Genomic DNA, 17,720 nt, shown 5'->3' with positions numbered 1-17,720 from the left:
TCTTAGATGGGTGGAGGGGCTCACAGCCCACCTGGTGTTAAGTGGTTACTGGAGCCCATAGACATCTACAACGTAAATGCGCCACCCACCTTGAGATATAAGTTTTAAGGTCTCAATATAGATACAACGGCTTCAAACCGAAACGCAATACTGCTTCAAGACAGAAATAGGCTGGGTGGTGGTACCTACCCGCACGGACTCACTACAATCTGTCCTACAACCAGACCACGTCCATACTAGGACAGCGACTACAGAGCCCTAATTCACTATACACTAGTATGATACTAAACGACTGCCTCCTTCTCAAATCTGTTATGTATATTTAATTCTTAAGAAGACATTGTAATTTTGGTGCCTCTGAAATAAATCCCATTTGTAACCCTAAATGGTTATGTGATGGTAGGCCTCAGAGGTAGATCATATTGTAAGCGTGACGCGACAGAATATACGACACATGTATAGCCTGTGTTAATGTATGCTTGCACATTTTTTTTCATTTGATGTATCGACTTTCAATTCTGCTATTATATTTCATGTGTTTTATTGAATTAATTTAGCTGAATTACACAACTCTACAAAAAAAAATTCGTTCTTTGTCCTAACGTTTATACTAGGTTATAGTAATAATACTCATTTTTCAATTTTTTTATAAATTTTTATTTAATTTTAATACTTTAAAAAAAACTGCGCTATGAGGGTAGGGTGTTTACGTCTACACAGTGCTACTAGATGGCACTCGAGTCATAAACAACGATCAGGTGTTTTGTACAGGCCCAGAAAAACTTAAAATGTCACGAAAGTGTAAATACGATGCTGATGCATTTTGTTTCATATGTGGTCAATTTATTAAAGTACAGTTCAAAAGCAAACTGTTTCATGCCATATATATATAAAATAAAATATCAAAATTTTATGCGATGCAATCAAAGTCAAATTTGGTGTTGACCCGTGTTATAGATAGGTTAGAAAAATAAAACAGGTCCACTAAAAGCTTTCAGAGCTATGATGATCGTTAATTAATATTAGAAATAGGACTAAGCAAAGGTGGTAGGACCTCTTGTGAGTCCGCGCGGGTAGGTACCACCACCACCCCGTCTATTTCTGTCGTGAAGCAGTAATGCGTTTCGGTTTGAAGGGTGGGGCAGCCGTTGTAACTATACTTGAGACCTTAGAACTTATATCTCAAAGTGAGTGACGCATTTACGTCGTAGATGTCTATGGGCTCGTCCACCCACATAAGCAATAAAAAAATAATAATGATAACTAACGAAATGATTTAACGTATCAGGCGTCAAGAGGAGCAGCTCCGCGCGGCCGCCATAGCCGAGGCCCGCCGCTTGGAGCAGGAGCGTGAGGAGCGCGAGAAGAAGCGCCACGCGTCGGAGCTGGCCGCCATGCGGGAGCGACACCTCAAGGAACGCATGGCGCACATCTCGCAGACCGCGCACGGACAGAAGATGCTCGGAAAACTCAATGAAGAGGTTCGTCCTGTTTACTGTTGTTCTCATCTTCTGCGTTAAAGAACATAAGATACATAAAGGAAATAGTCGATAATTATATCTTAAGCGAAGTTACAATAGATCTCTTTCTATCTTTCGGTAGGCAGCGGCTTGGCTCTGCTCCGGGCATTGCTGAAGTCCATGGGCGACGGTAACCACTCACCATCAGGTGGGCCGTATGCTCGTCTGTCTACAAGGGCAATAATAAAAAAATAATAAAAATAAAATGTAATTCAAAAACTATTTTTTTTAAATAATAAATATAGTCTTATATCCATTTTTCACGTCAAGCCAAACGCGCAAATCACACAACACATGATGTCACATGTGACTTATGGCATTGATGATTCGTCTAGGGTTAACTTACACATTTTGATACCCAACTATGTCACATTAATGTTTAACTAAGTTTTATATTAGGTGATAGAATTTTGAAAAATAGAAACATGATTGATTTCCTATACTTACCAGGGTGTCCTTTCTGTCACAGTTAATATAAAAAGGATTTTTCGCATCCTGAATATTCTTACAACCAGCTAATCATATTTAGTCTGATATTGGACATCCGTTTTGTCCTATTTCCTTGAACACAATAACGTAAGACTATTCGACAAAGTCAATGAAATTAAATTAAAAAGTTAATATTTGCTTAATATAAAATACACAAATAAAAAATACCTTTATCTCACGACTTAATTCAGGATCTTAAGAAAATGGATGCTGAAGCTATTGCTCAGCGGGAAGCTGAGGAACTGATGAAGGAACGTCGCGAGCTTCAGGCTAGACTCAAGTCGCAGGAGAAAAAGGTACTGTCAACATTAAAATATCCAGAAATGCAATCTATACATATAAATGTCTGTCTGTCTGTTTGTTCCGGCTAATCTCTGGAACGGCTGAACCGATTTTGATGAGACTTTCACTAATAGGTAGCTGATGATATAAGAAGTTACTTGGGCTACTTTTTTTAGACTAGCTTCGCCCCGCGGCGTCACCCGCAGTTATTGTCCTACCGCGCGCAACATCGCGAGCTTCGCCTATATCAATAATAAAATTTAATGTTTCCGAAGCGAAGCGAGGCCGGGTCGCTAGTAAATAATAATTGACACGCACTTACCACAAAATGGCTGACACATCCTGTTTTACTTATTGTACACGACCCGGTCTGCATTTTGTTTCCGAGTCGTGTGATAATATTTTCTGCTGTCTGTTTGTGCGCTGGTAGAAGACGGCTGTTTCTTTCGATGGGTATCGGCTTCTGTAGCGAGGTTTCACAGGTAACTGTCTGGTTCACTGGTAGCCGATTCACTGGTGGTTTTCTGATGACTGGACTATGTTCTGTGTCGGAGATTCACTGAGAACTGCTCCTGTCTTGATGTTTCTATGTCGGAGATTCACTGGTAACTGTTTCTGTCGAAGATCCACTGAGAACTCTTTCTGTCTTGATGATCTGCTGAGAACTGTTTCTATATCGGAGATCCACTGAGAACTGCTTTTGCCTATAAATGGCCATCCTTTCATATTTATTTCAGTACACCATCTCGCGATGAGCTATCGCCGCCCCATTCTCGGAGGGTCCCTTGATATGTATGTTACCGTAGTGAAAGTGCCCCACAAATCGTTCCTATTGGTCTATTTACATTCTCTGATCTGATACACTAACATATTGACTATAAAATAACTTATGATTATACATTTATTACGTAGTCACTTATTAACTATTAAATTAAATCTATTTGTTTCTTAAACTATAAAAAACCCTATTTCGTCCTGCACACTTATTTTACATCAACAATTGGTTCAGTGTTAAAATATTGCAACCTTTTTAAAAATCACCACCAACTAGTATGACATGATATGCTAAGCAAAAGTGTAAACGCCACCAACACGAAGTTAAAATCTTAACATTAATATGTAATATATCTGTGTCTTCCTAACCGAAACTAGTTACACTTTATTTCATAAACGAATTTTCATAAATATAAATAACAAACAGGTGGATTACTTTGAGCGTGCCAAGCGATTGGAAGAGATACCACTTCTGCAGAAGAGCCTGGAAGAGAAACAGGTTCAAGACAAGGCATTCTGGGAGCAACAGGAAAAAGAACGCATTGAACAACTCATAGGTAAGCAAAAAATGCGAAACACTAACACTAAACAAACTATAGTTGAATTATTTTGTCCGTGCAATTTGGGACATAAATAATCGGAGCGGTGAAGCGAGTATTTCGCTGTCTCTTCCACTCACGGGCCTTATGGACGAGCATAGTGATGCGCATTATTGTTGTCGATAAGCTTTATCGATAGTGTATTTAGTTTTGTCATTTTGTGGGTTAGTGATAAAAATGAAAAAAAAAATCACTGATCTTGATAATAATAATAATAATAAACTTACACTACATATCGCCGCAGCAAGTTAACGAGAACGGCAGAAATTAACACTTTGTAACTTTTCGGGATCTATTTTCATTTCAGTGAAAAATTTAAAAAATTGTTGATAACAACACATGCTTGTGCTGGTATATTTTTGCCAACAGGCAAAATATTGTTCTGAATAAATTCTGCCGTTTTGGTACAAAACAAAGAAGTAGCCTTTATGTCACTAAAGAAATTCAGAGAGTGAATGCACAAAAACACATTTCTCTTCGACACGTTATGTACTATAATTTGCAGGTCGGTGCAAATGACTTATAACATAACAATGACTCACCACCCTTCGTATACCACCCCGCCGCCGATAATAGCGTCGGGCCCGCGCCACGTGTCACCACCCTAGCCGGGCTATGACTTATAACCCAAACCCGCACCGACAAAATAGTTCTACTATAGTATTTAAAAACAAATTTAAGCTTTGCAATCCAGTGCTTCGAATAGGTGAAGGAAAAGCTGCGGCTATGTAATATGTAATTGTAAAAAGTAAATGTAATGTAATTGTGACTACACGTCGCTGCACGTCTCACTGAATGTGACATATTGTCTTGCCACTAATTATACAATTTCCTTGCCTCAGAGGCTCGCGCCTTAGACGTGGCCACTTCGGAGCGCATGTCCCGCATGGCAGTCCACCGCGACGAGTTCATGGCGCGACTTCGCTCGGAACGTGGGGCCGCCTACGCTCAAAAGGTAGCCGCTTTCAACGAGAAACTTCAAGCCGAGAAGGAAAAGAGATTAGCCGAGAGACGCGCTCAGCGAATCGAGAAGAGAAGACATGAGGTAAAAGTTTGATACGATTATAACCTACATATTTTACGATTATAACCGGACCTTGGAAAATTTCTATAAACATTGCATTAGATTGTCAGACAGCTAGTTTTAAGTGGGTACAACTCTTATAGGTTCCAACAACACCAATGTTCCCTATAATGGAGGTTGTAGACATGCACATAAAAATTTAATATGTTATCATGAAAGCAAAACTAATGAATTTCTGATATGAAGCCGTCAGTGCAAAAGTGGCCTAAGCTTACCATAGTTAGTATGAAGATAATGAGGTTCGAATTAACCTTTACAATACTAATAATATAATAGGTAAAATGATGTTTACAAAGGCATCTGTTATCTATGGATGAAACTAGGAATAGGCAGATTTTGCATCAAAATTTATTATATTTTAAATAAATTGCAATACGTAAGCACGAACTGTTGCGCTGACTGCCTCGTATATGAATAATATCCAAAGTTACGAATGTACTAGTATTCAATCTTTTCAACGTTCCATTAGCTAAATAACCTTGTAATATGACGAGAATATTAAAAAAATACTTAAATTATTATTGCAGTGGATAACAGAGAAGCGTCGCGCTGAGGAACGTGCGGCTGAGGAAGCTCGACGCATCAAGGAAGAGGAAGAAAAGAGAGAAAGGGAAGAACGAGAGAGGAAACAGCAAGAAGAAATGGAGGCGTTGAGAGAGAAAAAAGAAAAAGAACACAAGTTTGTTATTTACATAAATCTGTACAATTAGTTTCTAGCTTAAAATTGTTTTATTTTTATTGTTTAGATGGGTGGACGAGCTCACAGCGCGGTGTTAAGTGGTTACTGGAGCCCATAGACATCTACAACTTAAATGCGCCACTCACCTTGAGATATAAGTTCTAAGGTCTCAGTATAGTTACAACGGCTGCCCCCACTCTTCAAACCGAAACGCATTACTGCTTCACGGCAGAAACAGGCGGGGTGGTGGTATCTACCCGTGCGGACTCATGAAGTCCTACCACCAGTAATGAAATTGTAATGATTGTTTTATTCTATAGAGAGATGTTGGCACGCGCCGAGGCCAAGGCCCGCGCCAAGGAAGCCGAGATACAACGGAAACTGGAGGGACAACGCGCCGCCGTCCCCCCGCCCGCCACCTCCTCCAGCTGGAGACGAGGACAACCTGCCCCGACCGAACGAGACGACGCCTGGAGGGGCAAGGAAGCACCTGATGCTGGGGAAAAGAAGTCCTCTGATCAATGGAGAACCAGTACGTTAAATTAATGTATTGTATTCATGCACAAGGAGCGTAGGCAGCGGCTTGGCTCTGCCCCTGGCATTTCTGAAGTCCATGGGCGACGGTAACCACTCACCATCAGGTGGGCCGTGTGCTCGTCTGGCAACAAGGGCAATTAAAAAAAAAAGACAAGCAAAACACACTGTAAAAACTGATTTTTTTTATAATTATACAGTACAATGTAGAATAGAGTGGAGATTATGATCATTGTTCTAAAAGACGCTTAATTCTTGTAACTGGCAACTGGCCTGTTATTCGAACTAAAAAAATATATTTAACAATTGAAATCAAAGACTAAAAACTGGTGTCTTTTTTTGATAAAACTAAATACAGGAGTCAATTTCCTGAAAAGAAAAAAAAACTAATATTTTTATTTTTACTCTGCAATTCCTGCAAGTAAAAGAAGATGCAATAATGTCCTGATTGCCATTACATTACAAACTATTAATCGGTTACTTTTATTAGACATGAATATTATATGCCTTTTTTTATTGCCCTTGTAGGCAGACGAGAATAAGGCTCATTCATGGACATAAGCAATTCCAGAGGCAGAGCCAAGTCGCTGCCTAACGTGCTACCGTTATATTATGATCATATCGACGCTTGAAAGGTTAACCTGACTAAGCGACAATGCGTCAATGCGTGAATTTTACAGTAGACTAATTTAAAGTTGAAATTAATTTAAAATATACAAAAGAAATTTCTGAAAAAAATTCTATTTTAACGAATCTAGCTGTAGGATTGAAATGATTTTAATAGAACTAGAAATATATCTTTTTTGCGCATCCAATATGGTTATTGTCTATCATTTATGTACAAAGCAGTTATTGTCGCTTAGTCACGTTTGCCTTTCAAGCGTCGATATGAAAACAGTCTCGTGGATTAAATGATTTTTACTTATAGGTCGAGTCCGTGAACCCGTACGTGACGAGCGAGCTCGCAGTCCGGAGCGACGCCGCGAAGATCGTCCGCCTCCCAGGGATGAGCGTCCGTCTCTTAGGGACGAGCGTCCGCCTCCCAGGGACGAGCGTCCGCCTCCCAGGGACGAGCGTCCGCCTCCCAGGGACGAAAGACCACCGCCCAGGGACGATCGTCCACCACCCAGAGACGATTGGGCTAGGGAAGACAAGTATGTTTTATCTCATAAAAAAAATTTTCAATTTATTTATTTATTTATAACTTTATATACTAGACAGTATAAAAGCAGACTGAATGCCATAGGCATTCTCTGACAGTCTACCTTAGGGGGGTGCAGAGATGAAACATGGTAGGTGTAGTGTGATAGTGATAGTACTTAAACATATGTGTAAATATAACATACATAATAACTAGTCAGGTCATAAGTATTGTCACACAGTAAAAACTTTTCTTTTAGAATGCTGGCCACAAAAAAGTTTATTGAATTCGAATTTCGAATTGTTCATTGGAAAATGTATACTTTTAGAATTTTACTCATTTTTAAATATGGAGTGGACGCTTAAAGAAGACCGTGTTGCAGTTATTGCGTTGCATCGTTGCGGTTACGCGCCAATTCAAATTTTAACATACTGAAAATTTTGAATATAACCAAAAGATTCGTTTATCGTACCATCAAATGATACAATGAAGACTCTAGTGTAGATGACAGGTCAAGAAGTGGTCGCCCTCGGTCTGTTAGGACTCCAGCAGTGATAAAAGCTGTGAAGGCGCGAATTCAAAGAAATCCCAAACGTAAGCAGAAACTGTTGGCCCTTCAGATGGGGTTAAGCAGAACCACGGTGAAAAGGGTGTTAAATGAAGACTTAGGGCTTCGGGCATATCGAAGAAAAACAGGACATCGTTTGAATGCTCTCTAATGGACCTGAGACTGAAGAGATGCCGCGCTTTGTTGAAGCGGTACGCGGGAAAAAAATATCGGAAAATTCGTTTTCCGGATGAAAAATTTTTTACCGTAGAAGAGAGCTACAACAAACAAAATGATAAGGTGTACGCACACAGTAGTGAAGAAGCGAGCAACCGTATTCCGCGTGTCCAACGAGGTCATTTTCCATCCTCGCTTATGGTATGGTTGGGAGTTTCTTATTGGGGCTTAACAGAGGTACATTTTTGTGAGAAAGGTGTAAAAGCGAATGCAGCTGTGTATCAAAATACAGTCCTGACGAACCTTGTGGAACCTGTTTCTCATACCATGTTCAATAACAGGCACTGGGTATTCCAACAAGATTCGGCGCCAGTTCATAGAGCGAAGAGCACACAAGACTGGCAGGCGGCGCGTGAAATCGACTTCATCCGGCACGAAGACTGGCCCTCCTCCAGTCCAGATTTGAATCCGTTAGATTACGAGATATGGCAACACTTGGAGGAAAAGGCGTGCTCAAAGCCTCATCTCAATTTGGAGTCACTCAAGACATCTTTGATTAAGGCAGCCGCCGATATTGACATGCTCCTCGTTCGTGCTGCGATAAACGACTGACCGCGCAGGTTGAAGGCCTGTATTCAAAATCACGGAGGTAATTTTGAATAAACTTTAGTGTCATAAGAATCTATGTTTTGTTAAGTTCATTTTGGTATATGAATGGTTACATAATGAATAAACTTGTTTCAATTATTTTACATTAAACATGTGACAGAATTTATGACCTGACTAGGTATTTATAGATAAAAATACTCATACTTAAATAAATACATATACATAAATATATACATATAAAAATGTATATAAATAAATATCATCAATTAGATGATTGCTAACTCTCTGAGAAACAGTTCTCGAACCCTCTTCTTAAACGCTTCACATGTACTTTTCTATCTAACAAAACTTAATTGAAACAGGATCCTGATCCTCCATAAAATTACAATTGTTGCCCACCAAGTTAAAATTTTTGTTACAGTTTCTATAAAATAGATATCCAATTCACGTAATATATTCAGCACTTCATCTATCAATTTTATGGCAAAACTTAAACTTGCTGAAATGAATATTGTGAAGTAACAGTAAATTATATATACTGTGTTTTCCTAGTAATATTACCAGCCATCATATGTTTTTCAATAATCTTTTGATTGTCAAATGAAAGAAAGAACAGAAGCTCGCAGTTCAGTAAAAAAAAGCAATTGTGACTTTCTAAATCCTATCTATCATATTTGTTGCACTTAAACTACGGTAACTATAACTTGAAAAAATCAGTAAATAAACAAAATTATATTGCAGTCGTGAAGAACGTCCACGGGAAGATCGTTCCAGGGAAGACAGACCTGCACCAAGAGATGATGGCGCCTGGAGATCAGCTAACCGAGAACCGGACAGAGACAGGTATCAATTTAAGTTAACTTCTAGAAAGATAAAAGACAGTCATGTCACACGTAAAACACTAAAATTTCACAAGATAACGTAACCAAGATAGGAACTTCAGATTCAATAATTTTTAATCGGCCGTTTGATTGCTACATTACAAATAAATACGATGGAATAATATTAACAGTACTAGCTACGATTTTGATACGTCACGATACATAAGTACGTCAGATAAAGATATAACTAAATTTATAGAGAATGCTTTGTAGTAACTATAATGAATTTCAAATCTGCAGTTTCAACATAGCCATTCATTATTTTTTTATCTTGCGTAAACAGGAAAACTTCCAGTGACTATAATAATTAATTAATACAATAGTTTTGCGCTAGGGCTGGCACTATTAGTTGTTAGGTAGGTACCTAACTTTAGGTTATTAACTTTTTAATATCTTGAATGAGTTACAAAATTTTAATGACGAAATTAAACTATTAAATATTCGCTTAACCACTAAATAAAAGTAATTTATAGTTCAACAAAATTAAACCTAACAACTCGACAAAAGTATTGTGACATTTCAGATTTGTCCCTATTCTCCCCAATCTACTGTAATTGCTTTTAATATCGTTTACGAATATTGAAAACTTTAGAAAATCGCAAGTGATTAACTACATATTTTACTTAGAAATTATGTGTATAATCTAAAGCTGACCTTCGTAATGATCAAGTTTATGACGTTTACGTTCTAGACCTCACTATGGCGGCCGATCCAGTGGACCCGAGACCAGCTGGCGTCGCGGACCTGCCGAGCCACGACCAGCGCCTACCGTGAGTACAACACAGCAGCTCACTCGTACCAACTACTATTAAACACTAGTAGTTCACACTAAGTTACATATGGCTGTCCATAGCAGCAGAATCAGAATACAGGGTTTGAAGAAATTTGTCCCAAAGCAAATCTTATATCGTTAAACGAGCAATTCTTGTATACAAATATACTAGCTGACCCGGTAGACTTCGTAGTGCCTCAATCGATAAATAAAAGTCCTAAACTTTTATATAAAATAAATTTAAAACAAACAAAAGTAATCCGTCCGACTGGGGGGGTCACATCAAAATGAAAACATAATTGTTATTTTTATTTAATTCCGAGCATTTTCATAATTATCTACCTTTTAAACCTTCTCTGGACTTCCACAAATAATTCTAGACCAAAATTAGCCAAATCGGTCCAGCCGTCCTCGAGTTTTAGCGAGACTCGTTAGTTGCTGTTTATTGCTGTTCGTTAACAGCAATTCATTTTTATATATATAGATAGATAATCTAAATCTCGGAAACGACTCCAACGATTTTCATAAAATTTAGTCTAAAGGGTATTTCGGGGCCGATACATCGATCTGGCTACGATTTATTTTCAGAAAATGTTGTTTTATTCGTGTTTTCAATAATCAACTTTAGTGATAATTTTGTTTTTATCTTTAAATTACGAGCTCATATTTTTTTATTATTCTGTCAGTAAAATCGAAAAATTTATTCATATTTCATTTTATCAATATGTAATTCGTATTTAAATGTAATTTCTAAAAAACATAATTTATCAAACAAAAAAAAAACCAAGTAAAGCTCGGTCATCTGCTAGTAATATCTTAAATGGAACACTTATGAAAGAACTTATGAAAGTTATTTTGAATATCTTCGAGTATGCTCAGCAACCCATTTACTTTCACACGTTATTTTATATACCTAGATTTTCAAATCGAACCATTTAAGGAATATAGATATTTTTTGTGTGTTACAGGAACGCTCTGGAACTTGGCGTTCTAAGGACGCACCACCGCGTGACGATCGGTTCAGAGAGAGAGACAGATATCCACCCCGCAGAGATGAACGGTATGGATCTAAATTTAAACAAACTGAAACTGAATAATAAAATTACTTTACGCTTTAATTTTTTTTTTATCATGAGCATGTTTGTAGCTACATCACAATCTACATTAGTTGTTAATTTCTTTGTTATAGTGATGGACCTAGGCGTGACGACAGAGACGGTCCGAGACGTGATGATAGAGACGGTCCGAGACGCGATGACAGAGACGGTCCCAGACGCGATGACAGAGATGGTCCCAGACGCGATGACAGAGATGGTCCCAGACGTGACGACAGGGATGGTCCCAGGCGCGACGATAGGGATGGTCCCAGGCGCGACGATAGAGACGGGCCTCGACGTGACGATCGTGATCGTCGCCCTCCGCCCCCTCGTCGCGATGAAAAACGTAAGTATTTACGTAAAAAATTACTATTATAAAATTTTTATCACGCAAATATGTGTCATGAGATGTCTTGTAAGTCAGTATAATGTCACAACCTATCATAATCACATACAATAATATAATAACACACATATCATAATATTTTGTTAAATAAATATATATTAAAATCATATCAAATACTTCAAACAAACTAATCTTAACTTCGTTTTCTGTAATATAAATATGAATTAACTTCCAATATGAATTTTAAACTATAATAAATTCATCTAACAAAACATTCACTCAACCGTAATAGAAATAACGAAAACAAAATTTAAAGACCTTAATGTCTCTACTTAAATTAATATTTTAAACAATATTATGTAAGATTAAATTATTTATCTTCATTGAATGACAGATGAGTGAACTTGTTTCAAAAAAAATCTTTTGAACACTAAAGACATTTACATACATTTAAAAAAAAAATACTTCATCATACACATCTACATATTTTACAAAAATAAAACCAGAAATTCTATTTAAACGTGTTTAGTTAATATAAATCCTTTTCTTTTTCTGCAGCTCGCGATCCTGAAAGCAGCGGTTGGCAAGAAGTGCGGCGTTGATTTTCTTCTTCATTTAATACACACAATCAAATTGCATCTCATTACGTGTACGAGCGAGATGCAAACGCAGAAAAGTCCCATTGAACGCAAACTTAACCTCATATCGAATGATTAGCTCACACAGTGAAACCGAGTCATACTTTAAAAAATCTAGAATCCAGGCGTTTGATTATAAGCAAAACCGAATCAGTAGTGAACAGAGTGTGTTGCAATAAAAGTGTTGCCATGTTATAAAAACCGTCTTGTGTGTACACAGTAATGTAAATTAAAATAATGCGTCGTAATTATTTTACTTTGTTTTTCTTTTGTATTCAATAAATATTTTATTCTTTAACGGTACAAGGGGTCATATATATACTTGCTTATTTCGGAAAGGCATATTGTGTTCGTCCGTCTATGTATATAATATCTATTGGGATATTTCCATAGCCGCTTTTTTTTTCTTTTTGTAATAAACGCCCTACCTGTATACTTTTTTTTTTCATAAATTGTCACAAAACTGAGTTATCGCAATTCGTATTGTTTTCTACGTAACTAATAATGCCTTTTGTATGCTTTATTTAGTGTCATTAACATTCAATAAACTATGGTATGTATCGAAAGTGTATTATTTCACGAAATACATGTATGTATAGAGTGTAAACTGCCCCCAATCGGCTTTAAACTATTTTAATCTTTTAAATATTTATGAATTCGAATAGAGCATTCGGTTGGACAGACGACCATAGATAATACACTTAATATTTGACTGGCGACTCCGATTTGGTCATTTATCTTGTCACAAACTGCAATATAAAATTTGTGATGACACGGTCACAAAACAGCCCATTGAGTTTCTCGCCGGATGTTCTCAGTGGGTCGCGTTTCCGATCCGGTGGTAGATTCTGCGAAGCACTGCTCTTGCTAGGGTCAGTGTTAGCAACACTCCGGCTTGAGCTCCGTGAGCTCACCTACATGTTAGGGCGAAGCTGAAATAGCCTCTCAAGGCCATCAGCATAGGTAGGAAAAAAAGTCACAAAACAACCCCTGCTATCTGTAATATTTTTGCGGGTTTGATTTTATGCTACTCTGCTCAACGTCCGTCATGGAAGACTTAAGTATAAAAAAAATATTGAGCCAACTACTGAGTCATGTTCTACCTACTGGGTTATTATTTTTATTTAAACACATAAAATATGCATGTACAAGTCTACATTTTCATTATAATGAAAGTAATAAAAACCGTTAATATATTTCAAACCAAACACCAAAAATCTACGGTAGCTTTACGTTTTACGACGGCTCTACACGTTGCCCCAACATAGGCCTCAACGCCACGCGACCAACGTGTGGATCTAGAAAATAGCATTGGCCCCAACGTTGGAACGATCGTTGGTAGTTGGCCGTCGAGTGTAGGTTTTATCAAAGGAATCTGTGCCAGCGTTCGCGATGCGTCCATATGTTGGGGCTTTGCTTAGTCTTGTTGCAACACGCGTCGAGTGTACATGCCGCGGTGTCATCCACCATCATCTTTGACGTGGCTTTTTCTTTTTTTTTCACCTTCCCTTCACATGCGCGCAAACATTCGTACAATGTACGAATATTTGCGCGCATGTCAGTGGCCGTCATTAAGATTAGATTGAAAACTTTTGGTGTGACACAATTTGATTTGCCAGTTTAATTTGTCGATATCTTCGTTATAACTCTTAGGTATTTGGTGCCCCATTTGTTATTTAGTTTGTTTTTGTTTGTTTGTTTTTGCAGTACTAATAACAGCAGAAAATCATATTATTATGCAGGTCAAGCTCAAGGTTGTCATGTCATGTGTTGTTTTTCAACTTGCATTTCTTTTTGGACCAGCGATGATTTGCACTTTTTTTTAGCAAAGTGGTGCTGCTTTCGTATACTATAGTATGATTTTGTATCACTCAAAATCTATAAAAGCTTAATAAAAATAACTGATGTATTTTTTTCTATTACGTGGACAATGAAAGTGGGTATCACGAAGCCGATAGATATCGCAACGTAAATTCCTCCTCCATCTTAAAATTTGAGGTCGATTTGTCGATTGGACAGTAATTCCGCAAATCATAAATTTTTAACACAACAATAGTTTAATTTTTATTGCACGAAGCCTTTAATGTTAGAAGAATGGACTAAGGAAGTAATTTTGGGAATTTCCCATATCGTAAAAATATCATTTTTAATATCAAATATTATTATATATTTCATTTCAAATATCTTTATCATATTAAAACTAATAACGAAATTTAATTACTGTTTTAAATGCGCCCCAAAAAAATATACGGTGCACCCCTAAGTGAATTTATGGGTTGAACCTTTACATAGAACTATATACTTTACATAGCTTTACAGGAAAAAATTCAAGAAAAAGCTTCTAATGTCCTTTCAAAACAGTATACGAATTATTCGATTGCTACTAATGAATAAATTGCATAGTAAGAAGTCAGAGAGAACCCTATCTATTTAGGATACGCAGTTGTAGTGACAGTGAATGGATTTATTATTTATTAACTAGCGGACCGCTCCGGCTCCGCTCGGGTCTTTAACAAAAATTTAACGATATTTTATTTTTTATTTTGTTTTATTTTTTTAAATAAAAGAACACTTATTGTGGCATAACTATAATAGTTAGACATATGCTGTCGCGACACTGTTTGGAAATAATAATGTGTTCTACAAAGTCGCAGTACATTATTTTATTCTATCATCAATAGTTTTCGCAGGGCACGCGATGTAAAGAATATTTTAGGTAATTTTTTACACCTTGGGTTACATTATTGGAGTTTTAGTATGGATCCCTAATTTTTTTCAAAAAAGATTATAGCCTATGCCACTCGGGAATAGTATAGCTTCGAAACAGTAAAATAATTCAAATCGGTTGAGTAGTTTCAGAGCCTATTCAATACAAACAAACAAACAAATCTTTCCTCTCCTCTTTATAATGTTAGTATAGATACCTCCTCTTTATAATATTAGTATAGATTACTGGTGGCTCGGAGACCTTCCCAGTTTCAACAGGGCGGGTGGACGAGCGAGGGCTCAATCAGGAGTGTGGAATTTATTAACAACTGCCCGTGCACCTCCGAAGATGACCTAACAGCTCAAGGACAGCTTCTTCGCGAATCCAATTGATAGTAAAGATGATTAAAACGTACACGCAATAACTAATAATACAGCAATTAAAATGCAGCCTCACCTACTTGTTATTCTCTCATTTATAGTTTTCCAACATGACACTAACCAACATTGTCTCTCTATAAATGACCAGTAATTAGGTTTTGCTAAAACAATTATTCAAATTACTTTAAAATGTATTAATATATGTAATACGTTATATTAGCTTATTATCGTTTCACGTTATCGGCTTCAGATAGATTTCTTCAGACTATATACTCGCGTCATTACGGATCCTCCCGATTCATTAACGGTGCTACAGGCTACTACGGTGCTACGGCTCTAGGTACCACAATTACTGGTGGTAGGACCTCTTGTGAGTCCGCACGGGTAGGTACCACCGCCCCTCCTGTTTCTGCCATGAAGCAGTAATGCGTTTCGGTTTGAAGGGTGGGGCAGCCGTTGTAACTATACTGAGACCTTAGAACTTATATCTTAAGGTGTGTGGCGCATTTACGTTGTAGATGTCTATGGGCTCCAGTAACCACTTAACACCAGGTGGGCTGTGAGCTCGTCCACACATCTTGACAAAAAAAAAGCACGTCAGAACGAGCGAATTAACCCATAGTCACAGCCCACTGAGTTTCTCGCCGTATCTTCTCAGTGGGTCGCGTTTCCGATCCGGTGGTAGATTCTTTTTTTTTTATTGCCCTTGTAGGCAGACGAGCGCACGGCCCACCTGATGGTGAGTGGTTACCGTCGCCCATGGACTTCAGCAATGCCAGGGGCAGAGCCAAGCCGCTGCCTACCGCTAGATTCTCCGAAGCACTGCTCTTCCAAGGGTCAGTGTTAGCAATACTCCGGTTTGAGCCCCGTGAGCTCACCTACACGTTAGGGTAAAGCTGAAATAGTCTTAACGCTATCAGCATAGGTAGGGAAAATAAAACAGACTATACATTATCAACTTTATATACATGAATGTTATTACGGAGCTAGCCTGAGGAGAAGAAAGAACGCATCGCGAATTGTTTGTGAAAACAAGAAATCCATTATTGCTTCATTGTTTGCAAAATCGTTTCGCTTTTCTTGGAAATATTTGATTGATTTATTGTTTTCATGCTACTTGCTATTTCTGTTGCTCGTCGATGACCTTATTAACATAATCCGTGGAATTTATCGATCGTGCAAGTCTAGGCTTAAAATCAGGTAGCGACCCGCTGGACTGACCTACTTTAGAAGGCAACTGAGTCCATCATGGTCCAATGTACTCACAACGCTTCAAACAGCCAGATCTGGAAGCGCATCGCCAGGAGGGCAATCCTAGGGAGCATGAGAACAAATACGTCTGTACATCGTCAGCGCAAACATGACCACTCTGACAAGAGCGTTCGACTAAGAAGCTCCTTTTAACATAAAATTTTTGTAGATGTTTTTTCGGTTATGTACTCAGTGTGCTAAGTGCGACTTTTTTAACGTTCTCGATAGCGTAAAAGTTAACTGTTTGTACGCATTTTGAAGAGCGCCCCTAGCAGCAAACGTAGGCCAACGTTCCAACGTCATACAAATTTGAGTTAACTTTTACGCTATCGAGAACGTTAGAAAACTCGCACCAAGCACACTAGATATTTTCGAGCCGGTTATAGTAGCAAGCACATTATAATGTCTACAAACTTAGATAACTGAACTATTGCTAGATTCTGCGAATCACTGCTTTTTTTACTAGGGCTAGTGTTAGCAAATTCTCTCAGGTTGAGCCCGTAAGCTCACCTACCCATCCGGGCGCAGCTGGAATAGCGCCTTAGGCTACCAGTGAATAAGTAGAGGAAAAAAATAATGGATAACCACTTAATATTGCATATTTTTTAAAACAATCAAGCGCTTACATTATTACTTATAGTCTTTGTGTCGTTATTTAGTAAACCCTCAATATGAAGCGTCAAAAATCAACTTGCGTTGCAAAGACGCGTATTGCGCATATACCATCTATCTGAACTGAATCTGAAAAAATCAACTTGCGTTGCAAAGACGCGTATTGCGCATATACCATCTGAAACAAAAATACTAAACAACCATTTAATAAAATTAATAAAAATAAATGAAACAATAAAATAAAATGATAAATTTAATGAAAAAAAAATGAAAAGCCTTCAAGCATCAGTAATCCCTGGTTCTTAACATAAAAATAAGGCAACTTTTTGGGGATGTGGAGTTGAAGGCAGTAGCGCCTGACCACACTTTTTATTGTAAACAAAATAGAACACAGCAAGACTGTTGTTATCTATGTTATAGAGCAGCTGTTGTTATCTAATAGAACCATAATTCAGGTTAATATAAATTTAATGGTTTGAAGTAATTAGTCGTGAGGACTGACCAACCCTTCCGCGAGACTGGCGCGTATCACAACCAATGAAGTGGTTAAAATCGCGGCCGTTTGAGAAAGTAAAATTTTAATGCAGCGCGCCCCGCTTCA

General features: G+C 37.8%; 1 protein-coding gene across 1 annotated transcript in view; it reads left to right on the top strand.

Annotated features, from left to right (window-relative positions):
• Positions 1 to 12,729, top strand: part of eIF3a (eukaryotic translation initiation factor 3 subunit A) — a 30,822-nt gene extending 18,093 nt beyond the window's left edge. Inside the window, exons 12-23 of the mRNA XM_028187353.2 lie at positions 1,289 to 1,481; positions 2,201 to 2,305; positions 3,493 to 3,622; positions 4,507 to 4,709; positions 5,276 to 5,427; positions 5,748 to 5,959; positions 6,890 to 7,115; positions 9,177 to 9,278; positions 10,008 to 10,086; positions 11,057 to 11,148; positions 11,278 to 11,531; positions 12,090 to 12,729. Of these exons, the coding sequence (XP_028043154.2) occupies positions 1,289 to 1,481; positions 2,201 to 2,305; positions 3,493 to 3,622; positions 4,507 to 4,709; positions 5,276 to 5,427; positions 5,748 to 5,959; positions 6,890 to 7,115; positions 9,177 to 9,278; positions 10,008 to 10,086; positions 11,057 to 11,148; positions 11,278 to 11,531; positions 12,090 to 12,133 (1,792 nt within the window). The 3' untranslated portion in view covers positions 12,134 to 12,729. The remainder of the gene's footprint in view (positions 1 to 1,288; positions 1,482 to 2,200; positions 2,306 to 3,492; positions 3,623 to 4,506; positions 4,710 to 5,275; positions 5,428 to 5,747; positions 5,960 to 6,889; positions 7,116 to 9,176; positions 9,279 to 10,007; positions 10,087 to 11,056; positions 11,149 to 11,277; positions 11,532 to 12,089) is intronic.
• Positions 12,730 to 17,720: the final 4,991 nt, after the last annotated feature.

Source organism: Bombyx mandarina, chromosome 16, assembly GCF_030267445.1.
Source record: "Bombyx mandarina strain Sakado chromosome 16, ASM3026744v2".
Lineage (NCBI taxonomy): Eukaryota > Metazoa > Arthropoda > Insecta > Lepidoptera > Bombycidae > Bombyx > Bombyx mandarina.
Note: the sequence above shows the minus strand (reverse complement) of the source record. Positions and strands in the feature narration are given on the sequence as shown.